General features: G+C 39.0%; 1 protein-coding gene across 1 annotated transcript in view; it reads right to left on the bottom strand.

Moving 5' to 3' along the window:
- Window positions 1–1,888: 1,888 nt before the first annotated feature.
- The window catches only part of MTARC1 (mitochondrial amidoxime-reducing component 1), a 189,112-nt gene continuing 179,055 nt past the window's right edge, over window positions 1,889–11,945 (bottom strand). Inside the window, 3 exon segments of the mRNA XM_007936988.1 lie at window positions 1,889–2,012; window positions 3,487–3,558; window positions 3,655–3,716. Of these exon segments, the coding sequence (XP_007935179.1) occupies window positions 1,889–2,012; window positions 3,487–3,558; window positions 3,655–3,716 (258 nt within the window).

The raw sequence follows: 11,945 nt of genomic DNA, 5'->3' as shown, positions 1-11,945 counted from the left end.
TACTAGACCTATGGTGGCATAGTGCTTAAACACTCAGGTGCTAACTGAAATTGTTGATGGTTCAAACTCACCAGCCCCTCCATGGAACAAAGATGAGGCAGCTTGCTTCCATAAAGATTTACAGCCTTGGAAGCTCTATGGGCACTTCTCCTCTGAGCTGTGGGGTCACTATGAGTGGAACTGACTTGATGGCTGCATGGAAAAGTATATGCCCAGTGCAGAGAAGCATGCACAAGCCAGCAGCAACCGGGAAGTGTGAGTAGGAGAACCAGTTGCCTTTGAGTCAGTTCTGACTCCTGGCAACCCCAGGTGTGTCAGAGTACAACTGTGCCACATAGAGTTTTCAATTGCTGACTTTCTGGAAGTAGGTCACCAGGTCTTTCTTCTGAGATGTCTCTGGGTGGACTTGAACTGCCAACCTTTTTAGTCATGTCTCCTTAGGCTCTTTAATGTTGCAAGTCCTCCCAGATGCACCTTTGAAGAAAGGCCTGGTGACCTACTTCTAAAAACATCTGCCATTGAAAACCCTGCTTGAGTCCTTGAAAACTCCGAGACAACTTTTAAAAAAATTGAGCATTTTCTGTTTTAGTTGTGATGTTACACACGTTATATGCATTGACTCTCAAGATAACTTTTTTCAGTTGTTTGCTATTATTATTCTCAGAAGCTGTAGTAGCGCATATGTTAAGCACTTGGCTGCTAATCAAAAGGTGAGCAACTAGAACATACCCAGTGGCTCCCTCGGACAAAGACCTGGTGGTCTGCTCTTAGAAAGATTACAGACTAGAAAACCCTATCAGGCAGTTCTACTCTGTCACATAGGGTGGCTATGAGTCAGAATTGATTCAACGGCACACAACAACAGCAACAGTATTATTCTCATGTTATGGATAGGGATATTGAGACTTGTGACCCCTCCTTGGGTTTCTGAGGTGGTATCTCTACAGAAGTAGATTGTCCAATCTTCCTTCTGAGGAGTGGCAGGTGGGATTGAACTGCCAGCCTTCTGGTTAGCAGTCAAATCCCTTAGGCACTATGCCACCAGAGCTCCCCTATTGAGACTTAGTGAGATTAAAAAACTCAACCAAATTAGGAAATGGAGACGTCAAGATTATGAATGTAAATCTATCTAGCATTAAATTGCAACTATCTATCTAGCACTAGAGCTACACTAATCTCAATCATCATCCTACATCATCCTTAAGGATGGTAGAGACAGTGGATGTCAATGCTAGAAGGGCAGGTAAACAGAGTTGAGAAGATCAGGCCAGACGGATGGTCAAGAGTTTCAGAGATGAGGTGACTTCCAGAATTGGTTATGAATTTCATGAAAAGAATTACTTTAAAACTTCAATTTGAGGTCTTCAACCAACTTCCCTCATTCCTCTCATTTGAGGGTTAGGCAATAAGCCTCTAGGAACCAGGGTTTAGTTTGACCCAATGAAATCCATTTGAAAACATCTTCTATCTCATAATGCAGGATCCAGTTACCTAGATGTACTGATATATATTTTTTAAAACTTTAAATTTCACTTAAAGATATGCATTTGATAAAGCACATTTGATGTAACGTGTTTTCCAGTTTCTTTTCTAAGATATTCCTTAATGAACTGGGAGCCAGTTGATTTGTTGGGATTTGGGCACCAGCATTTTATAAATGAATGGGAACATGGGTAGAGAAAGTTGGGGTAGAGATATGCAGGTTTCCAAGGAGAGCAGAAAGAAGGAGCATTCTCCAACTCCAAACATGAACTGCTTATTCTCCCAAGAGTTAAAGCAGCAAAACAGAAAAGCATCTCAACCCAAGAAAATGTGCTAGTGGCTTTCAAGGCACTGTCTTCCAGAAGCAGAGCTGACCTTTAACCACATCCCCTGAGTGGATCCATCGTTACACTATGCAGTACACAGGGTCACCAACTCTCATGGTTCCAATTTTTTCCACCAAGCAATAGGTCCCGAAAAGAGGAGATGATTTGTATATATGTTTCTCAGATGGATCACACAGGCGGTAGCTGAAAGAAGCAAAAATTTACCATCAGGCACAAAAAGGAAATCAGTGAGTGCTATCTTTATAGGATTCACATCTTCCATGCTCAGGCCTGGTGAGTTATTTATGGATAAGTAGCAAGGCTTTTCTAAAACATTGATGGAGAAGGCAAACTGCAAACAATCCTGACTTTTCTTGAAAGGTCCTGAGAGTCTAAACAGTTTTTCCTTGGCTTCAGTTTGAAGCCAATATGGGGGAAAAAAAAAGTATATGATGACTTAAAATTAATACATCACTTATATGTGTTACTTAAAATAAAAACTTCAGTTGCATGTATACTTTTAACTTCACAATTCATTAAACTAAATACTCATGGAATCTCAAAATAGTTCAGTCTCTCACAAACTTTATTTAATGCATTGGAACATTATGATATCAATCCCCTCAAGGATGAGCCCAAAACTGGGGCTCTTTAGTGGACACAAATTCAGACTGTGATACAATTAGCATGTGCATTTGAACTATTACTGAAGTTATTATTTTTATTTTTAAAAAGAAGCTAAAGAAAAAATTAACATCACTGAATCTCAAAAACCAAAAATCAAAATAGAATTATATATCTGAAGGGTTCAAGAAAAAACTGTGAAAGGTTCTCCTCAAACTATACCTATTGGCAACAGGACAACAACAAAATGGAAGAAAGAGACCAATAATATACAGCACGCAAAAATGGTAACTTAGGTTTAAAAATCATCTACACTGAGAACTGAAATCTTGGCCAAAATTCTTTAAACAGTAAAACAAAACAAAAACCATGACATAAAAAAAGCTTCTGTGTAAACAACCTCTGATAACTTATTCCATACTTCATTACACAACCATTATTATTATTATTATTATGTAATACATACTAATAGCTCTGGTGGCATAGTGCCTAAGGCATTTGACTGCTAACAAAAAGGCTGGTGGTTCAAACCCATCAGCCACTCCTCAGTAGGAAGGTTGGGCAATCTACTTCCATAGTGATACCACCTTGGAAACCCAAGGAGGCGTCACTGTGAGTGATCTGACTCGACAGCAGTGAGTTTGGTTTGGAGTTTGGTATTATTCAATTGTTCTCATATTACTTGATATTGGTTCTAATAAAGAAATCTGAGTTGGTAATAAAAATAATTAAAGTATTTGAGGCCTTAATTTCAAAATGCACATGTAAATGTTATTAAACATTGGTATGGAGTTATTAGAATTTCAAAACATAGTATTATCCCATTAGAAATTTGTGAAAAGCAGTTCAAGGTCCATCCAGGAAAAAACAGGAAGCAACAAGGACCCACCTATATTAGCCAACAGACACAAACCAACCAGAAGGCAGAGTGGAAAGTGTTCAGACAAAATGGCTGTATCCACTTAAATTTCAGGCTCAGACAAAGCACTCAACCCGCAGGGAGCTCTAGGGTGACAATACTCCTGAAAACATACCAGACACTTGGGTGTTTTACCTCTTCAGGGTTTCCAGTGGCTCCTTCCGGTCTATGACTCCAGTGTCTGGGTCCACAGTGGTCATAACGCACCTGTTGGGTAACAACCAAGGCTAAGGCCGGTGGTTTTTTGCTAAGAACCAAAGGACACACTGCTCTCCAGAAGTCATGTCTGGAAAGATTCCTCACCTGGGGCAAGACATAACCTTTTTCATTTCCACGTTGCCAATTAGGAGTTCATCCCAGGTGTCCTAAGAGAAAAGAGAACATTTCCTCTTAAATTAATCATCCGACTTTATAGTAGTATTATGGAACTAGCAGAAGAAAGTAGCAAAAAAAGATGCCAAGGAGTATGCCGCCCACAGAACTCAGAGGGAGGTAGTGTGTTAATGAGGCCAGGGTCCACCTCTCAGAAACCTGATTCTGTCAGCACAGCAAGAACAGATCTATACAGGGACATCTGTCATGAGGATTACAAATGAACTAACTTAGTTAATTAGCTATTAACTACATTAACTTATAAATTAATTAGATGGCCAATTTACTGATATACAATGAGGAATACATTTGCAGGAGAAGTCTGTCCTTCCCTTATAGTTAGGCTACAATGGGAGCTGAATTAAAGTCTGAAAGTTCTTTGATGAGCAAAATGTCACCCAAAGGAAGTCAGTCATAAGATTCATGTAATAAGCATTGCTACTTCCACATAGGGACAGTCTGCCAGTGGGGTCCCACTATTCCACTGGCTATGTTTTCCCACCCTGGAACAATGAGCTCTGCCAATATTTGCCCAGCGGTTCAATCAATTCTCACAACTTTGATGTAGGTACTACTATGATCCCCATTTAAAACGAAGAAACAAAGGCCCAGAGAAAGATTGTACAATTTTCCTGTGATCATCGCAAGAAGACTAGATTTCAAAACCCTTTTGATTCTGAAGGCAGGGTTTTTAACCACCAGCTTTTAACTATACATGTTGTTGTTGTTGTTATGTGCTGTTGAGTCAGACCTGACTCATAGCGACTCCTCCTTGGGTTGCCGAGGTAGTATCACTATGGAAGTAGATCGCCCAACCTTCCTTCCAAGGAGTGGCTGGTGGGTTTAAACAGCCAGCCTTCTGGTTAGCAATCAAGTGTCTTAGGCACTACGCTATCAGAGCTCCTTTAATTGTGTGTGTGTGTGTGTGTGTGTGTATAATTATAATAACTATAGTAATTATAGTATGTATAATCTACATAAGTTCAATAGGTATTAAAAAAAAAAAAACTGCCATCAAGTCTATTCTGACTCATAGTGACTCTATGGGATAGAATAGAACTGCTGGTATAGAGTTTCCAAGGCTGTAAATCTTTACTGAAAGAGGCTACCTGATCTCTACAGAGTGGCTGGTAAGTTCAAACTGCTAACCTTTTGGTTAGCAGCTCAATGCTTTAACCATAGTAGCACCGGAGTGCCTTCCGTATATATTGTATAGATTATAGGTAATATAAGGAGCTCTGGTTATGTAATGGTTAGGGCATTTGGCTGCTAACCTTAGGATCAGCAGTTTGAACCCACCCCTCCACAGAAGAAAGATGAGGCAGTCCTCTTCCATAAAGATTTACAGCCTTGGAACCCACTGGGGGTTGCTATGAGTCAGGATCAACTCAGTGGCAGTGAGTTTGTTTTTTGGTATACGTAATATAATTACTTTAAATACTATTATATTACATAATATAAAATATGATATAATGTAGTTGAGAGGGGAGTTATGTAGCACTCTAAATATTCAGAGGCCTCTCTCACTAATAGGAAAGCCATCTGCTATTCTTTATCTTATAGGGGCCCATGCCTGTCTCTGCTCAGATCTGTTGATTTTTAAAGTTTGAATTCCACAGATGGGGAAGTCTCCATGAGGAATTCACTTAACAAACTACTTCTTTATGGGGCAAGGATTAAGCACTCGCTGCTTACCTTCAGGTTGGAGGTTTGAACACACCCGGGAGGGAAAATTTCAGACTAGTTGGGGGTCACATGTTCACTTGTGTGAGGGGAGGGATGGTATGGAAAGAGTCTGTGATCAGCATGATGACATTGGGGAAAGAAAAGACACTGAAACATGCACATAAGATATAGACAAATACAGAGGCAAATACTAGTACATGCACAATACTGCGTTACCACTAACACCCAACTCCAGGTTAGAGATAAATGCATAGACAGGTGAGAAGATCAGGTAAGGGTCAGTGAACAGGAATATACCCTAGACCAAGGATAGATTTAGCTGAAGATAATCTTACTCGTGCACTTGTGGTACAAAATTAGCCACATTTATTACAGAAGCAACAGAAGACAGAGTTGGAGTAACTCAATGGAGGGTCCAGACTATGATGGATTAGGAAGAAAGGCCTGGAGATCTATTTCCAAAAATCAGCCAATGAAAGCCCTGTGGGTCACAAGGATCCAATCCTGAGTGAGGTCTCTATGAGAGACAGGCAGCCAACTTGACTGTAGCTAACAACAATGACAATTACCTAAAGCGATGATACTGTGGTTTTTTTCAGTCCACCTCAAAACGTAAGAAAAGGAATAGAGGAAAGCAGGGAGAAAGCAGGAAGTACTATACATAATGGGCTCAGTTCGGTGGCGTAATTCTGAGATTTTGCTATGAATTTGCATTCATCCTGTAAACTTAAATTAAGATTAGATTGTTCTCCATCACAAGTAGTACCCAGAAAAAGAAGTGAAATTAGGTCTTTAGGAATGGGAGAAATGTGAAACACAGAACTTACAGGAAGCATGGGGGGGATAGTTACTTATTTGAGACCTTCACTAGAATCCATATAAGCATTTGCAAAGCCAAAAATTAAATGTGCAAAACTTAAAACATAACCAGCAGAGAAGATTCTCTATCTCTGTCTACATGTGCACACACACACGCACACATACACACATGCATGCTCACCCATGCCAAGATGATCTCTTAAGTACCAACTTGCCCACAGAAGGTCAAGAAAACATGAGCATAAGAGGTAAAGGCAGGCAGCAAAAGCCCAAATGGCTTCAGAAAAACAGTGGCAGGGGTATAAGTGGAATTATTTTGGAAAGCACAGATCAGATCAGAACCTCAAATCCAACTGACTTCAATAGAGCCTTTGGGACCACCAGCCTAGGCCTTTCACTCCCCTAACTTTAGTTACAACACTGGTGAGCCCTTTTCTGTGATCCTGATTTTCTGTGTGCTACTCATAAGTTTATTGTGTTGTGTTGTGTTGTACATACAATTGTTAGGAGCAATTTTACACTCTTATGAAATAAGATGAGGGAATGAATAAATGAATAAACAAAGAAAATTGTTCAGTTTTGAAATCCTTAGCACTTTTTCAGGTTTGGTATCAATGACCCTATATGATCAAAATAAACTGGGAAAGTCATCAACTAGAGACTGGCTAAATGCTTCATAGGACATATGTACAATGAATTATTATGTGGGCATTAAAAAGGAAGATGGAAGTTGATACCTATTGACACTGAATAATGTTCAAGATGTTGCTGAATGAAGAAAAGCACATCATAGCTAGCTAGATAGATAGATAGATACATACATACATACATAGATGATAGAACATATGGGATGATTTCCCTTATGTTAAAAAACAAAAGCAAAAGCAAAAACAAAAAAAAAACAGCAATGTATCTGGAAGGTTCCTCACCAAGATTTACATAGTGTTTTTTTTTTTTTTTTTTAATATATAATAAATTTTTATTTTCTCCTTTTTCTTTCTAGCCTTTTTTAAAAAATATGAAATGTTGTAATTACAATAAAGCATTTAAAATATCATTGTAGTCTAAGTATATCTATGTTAAAATATCTAAAAACAAAAATTGTTATTTTTTATTTTTAAGGTATGCAAGGACATCAATATTCCTTAGTGTTTTTCAGTCTATTCAGCTTTGCCCTATAAAGCAGTCCCATGGCATTCTTTCTACAACTGGATCCAGCTGGTATCAATCAAACCTTCTAGGCACCTGCACCCTGCATGCACGTCCCCTCATCCCCTGCGTGGAGAGCTCCTTTCTCATGGGCTCCGTGAATGAGATTACCTCCTCTCAGCCTTCATCAGTTCTGAGCCCTTGGTGCACTCAGCCCTACATCCTGCTCTGTCCAGAAACCCTTGCAGCCAGGCACAGTGGGTTCACTTGGGTATTCTCTCTCAGATATTAGCACCCAGTAAGCCCTCAACAAACATTTATTGCAAGTGTAATGTTCCAGAATATTGGGCAATGGCATGAACTTGCAGGAAATTATTTTCCCATTAAATGGACAAATTTCCTTCAGAGACTAAGGATGTCATAAACAATTATTAAATTAAAGGAGACACTACTTTGCACTTACCAGATAAGTAAAGATTGTAGGCATAATAAGGGCTGGCAAGAGTTCAACGAAAAGTGTATTCTCACACTCAGCTTGTGGGAATATAAATTAGTACAGTTTAAGAAAGCAACGTGGCTATATGTACACATAAAGAGAGAGAGAGTGTACATGCCTTTAAAACACTGATTTGGTGATTCCTAAGAATTAATTTAGAAATGTAGACAAAGATTGTTTTACACTGACGTTCATTGTTTATATATAAGAGAAAATGGAGAACACTCTAAATACCCCATAACAAAGGAATGGTTGAATAAGTCATTGCACAGTCATATAGTGACCTAATGTGGAGCCACTAAAATGTGCTACTGAAGAATTTATAATAACAGGGGTATGTCTGGCATACATAATTAAGTGAAAACACTGAAATCCAAAACTATATATACAACCATGTGAGGCACCACTTTACCCCTAGGATGGCTACTATGAAAAAAAAATAATAATAAATGAAAATAACTGTTGGCAAGGAAGTGAAGAAATTGGAACCCATGGCCATTACTGCTGGGAATGTAAAATGGTGCAGTTGCTGTGGAAAACGATTGATGGTTTCTCAAAAAGTTAAAATAGAAGGACCATAAAACAAAACAATACCAGTTGCCATTGAGTCATTCCAACCCTATGTGTTTCAGAGTAGAATGTGCTTCCTAGGGTTGGTTGGTTTGCTTTAAGTAATAAAAGTAATATTTTATGTTTCTTGTGAAAGTTCACACAGCAAGTTATGTTCCCATTTGACAATTTCTACACAAATTGTTCAGTGACATTAGTTATACTTTTCACAAATGTGTCCAAATTCTCTTTAATTCCATTCTGGTTGTTCCATTTCCAGTACTCTAGTTTCCCTGCCCCCTTATCTTCTCATCTTTGCTTTAGGGAAATTGTTGACATTTGGGTCTCATATAGATCATTTTTTAACAGAGCACCATACTCATAGCTAGTAACCTTTATTTTATGTGCCAATCTGTCATTTTGCTAAAAGGTGACCTCAGGGACAGCTTCAGCTCAAAGTTTAAAGAATATCTCAGGGCAATAGTCTCAGGGAGTCCTCTAGTCTCAACTGGTCCAGTAAGTCTGGACTTTTTAAGAATTTGAGTTGTGTTCCATTCTGTCACAGTCTATCCATCTTTTGTGGCCCTAATCAGAATGGTCAGTAGTAGTAGAAGGGCACCATCTAGTTCTCCTGGTCTCAGGGTAGATGAAGCTTTGGCTTCATTAGCCCTATAGTCTAGTTTCTTCTCTGAGACTTTGCTCCATAGAGTTTTCATGGCTGTAACTTTTTGGAAGCAGATTTCCAGGCCTTTCTTCTGAGGTACTTCTGGATGGGTTTAAACCACCAATCTTTCAGTTAGTACCACAGTGCTTAACAGTCTGTGCTACTAGGGACTCCTAGAATTATTATGCTCACTGCCATCAAGTTGGATCTGATTCATAGCAACCCCCCCTTGGGTATCTGAGGCAGTATCACTACGGAAGTAGATTGCCCAATCTTCCTTCTGAGGAGTGGCTGGTGAGTTTGAACTGCCAGCCTTCTGGTTAGCAGTCAAATGCCTTAGCACTATGGCACCAGAGCTCCCTAGAAGCACTAAATGACCCAATAATTCCAAAAGAATTGAAAGTAGGAACTTAAACAGGTAATTGTATGCCAATGTTCATGGAAACATTATTCACATAGCCAAAAGGTAGAAATAACCCAAGTCCATCAACAGAAGAATGAGTAAACAAAATGTGCTGCATCTATACATCAGAATATTATTCAGCCATGAAGAGAAACAAAGGTTTGATACATACAACAACATGAGTGAATCTTGAAAACATTATGTGAAGTGAAATAAGCCAGACACAAAAGGATAAAAACTATATGATTCTGCTTATATGAAATATCTAGAATTGGCTGATGCATAGTGACAAAAAATGGAAGTTACCAGGTGCTAAGGGTAGGACAGAATGGCGAGTTACTGCTTAATGGGTACAGAGTTTCTACTTGGGTGATGAAAAAGTTTTGAAAGTAGACAGTAGTAATGGTTGTACAATATTGTGACTGTAATTGATGTCACTGAATTATGCAATTAAAATGGTTAAATAGCAAACTATCTCTATATATAATCTATAATTATTGTAATATTAAATTATATCAATTATTTTTATTATAGTTATATCAATTATAGTTGTTGTTGTTGTTGTTATGTGCCGTCGAGTCAGCCCCGACTCATAGTGACCCCTCCTTGGGTTTCCGAGGCAGTATCACTACGGAAGTAGGATTGCCCAACCTTCCTTCCGAGGAGTGGCTGGTGGGTTTGAACCGCCAGCCTTCTGGTTAGCAGTCAAGTGCTTTAGCCACTATGCTACCAGAGCTCCTTGAAATATCATATTTTTTTACCATATCTATGAAACATGGTATGTGTATATACAATATCATATAAGCAATATTAGAAACACAACAGAGATTATCATAGCTACCATTTAATAGTACGTGGTGAGTGACTTTTCTTCTTTATGTTTTTCTGTAATTTTCAAACTGAACATAGAAAATGTGTTAATTTAAAAAAAGAGGTAATTTTCTAATCAGAAAAATTTAACTTTATCTGAAAAAATTCTTTAATTGAGTCAATAAGAAGCTCTTCACATCTCTGCTGTCTGGTTGCAGACTCCCTGAGGGGCTTTTTCATGACCTGGTTTGAGCTACACTAACGTACTTTATGCTTAAACTATAAGTATCTTCTTGTCACACAATAGCTGCCGTATGTTCCCACAGAATCACAGGAGATGTGTTTCTGTGAACCAAATTGCATCAAAATGTACCAGGAGGAGTTTGCTGTTTGAGTAACTTGGAGCTGGAAAATACTGACAGAAGGAAAAATTTTCTGTAAAGCCGGCTTCCATTCCCTGGAGATGACCTATATTGGGGAATGTCAGTAACAGGTGATAAAAAGGAGAAAAAGAGATCTTGGGATGTGGCTGTTTCACTCTCTCTGATGTATGCTTACTGATTTAGGAGTCCGTGAGACACCGTGCCCTCTCAGAGGAGTTAGAGCCATGAAAACCTCAGTGCCTGGTGGACATGACACCAGAACCTCATCTTCTCCTCAGGGCTCTGTTTTCACTAAGAACATGAGGGAACCAACTTCAACCAATGGCAAAGTCCACGAGAGGCAGCTGATGGCACACTCCCCAAAAACAGTGGCTTGAGCTGCTAGTCAGCATTCCTGCTCCAGACTGTGAGTCATAGCAAGCCAAGGGGCGTCGAGGGAAATGCGTGGGTGTGTGGAGGTCCCAACAACTCCTACCCACCTCTGCCCTTCCAATTCAACTTCAACATCTATAGTTGATGGACTCTCCTCTTGGGTAAAGAACATAATCACTCCTAATTTGTGATTTATTAATATGTATGCTCACGTGATCATACTTGCTCAAAGGGAATAACCTGACTCATGGCAACCCTGTGTGTGTCAGAGTAGAGCTGTGATCCATAAGGTTTCAATGGCTGATTTTTCAAAAAGATTGCCAGGCCTTTCTTCTGATGTAACTCTTGGTGTACTTGAATTCCCAACCTTCTGGTTAGTGGCTGAGCATGTTAACTGTTTGCACCATCCAGGAATACTTAAAGGGAATACCCATTTGCCAAGACTTTTATGTCTTCCTTGATCTGAAATATCACATATTGCAAGGATGGTGACATATGGTAAACACAATTCAATGGTGATATCCTTGGCCCTAATTCAGTTCTCCAGGGTCTCAAATACCCAAGACTTGCTCATGCAGTGCCAGTGACAAGCCAAAAAAAGCACAGTGAAGTTTGTCTTGGGAAGTAGACTTCACGGGATAATTAGGAAGATTAAATGGGTTAACTTACAAAAGAGACTGGAACATAATATGTGCAGTATGTTCATATATATATATATATATATATATATATATATATACACATATATATGAATCAGGCTATACCCCTGAGGAAACTCCCTTTTAACTGATTACCTTCAGTGATTAAGGGTTTTTCTTCATACCAGAGAGAGAGAAAGAAAAGGCAAAAGGAATTAGACAACTTCAGGACTGCAAAGAAACTTTAAATTCC

This window comes from Orycteropus afer, unplaced genomic scaffold (genome assembly GCF_000298275.1).
Source record: "Orycteropus afer afer isolate SDZICR_OR568_19922 unplaced genomic scaffold, OryAfe1.0 scaffold00039, whole genome shotgun sequence".
NCBI classification, from domain to species: Eukaryota; Metazoa; Chordata; class Mammalia; order Tubulidentata; family Orycteropodidae; genus Orycteropus; species Orycteropus afer.
The sequence above is the reverse complement of the archived record's forward strand: the minus strand, read 5'-3'. Positions and strand labels throughout refer to the sequence as shown.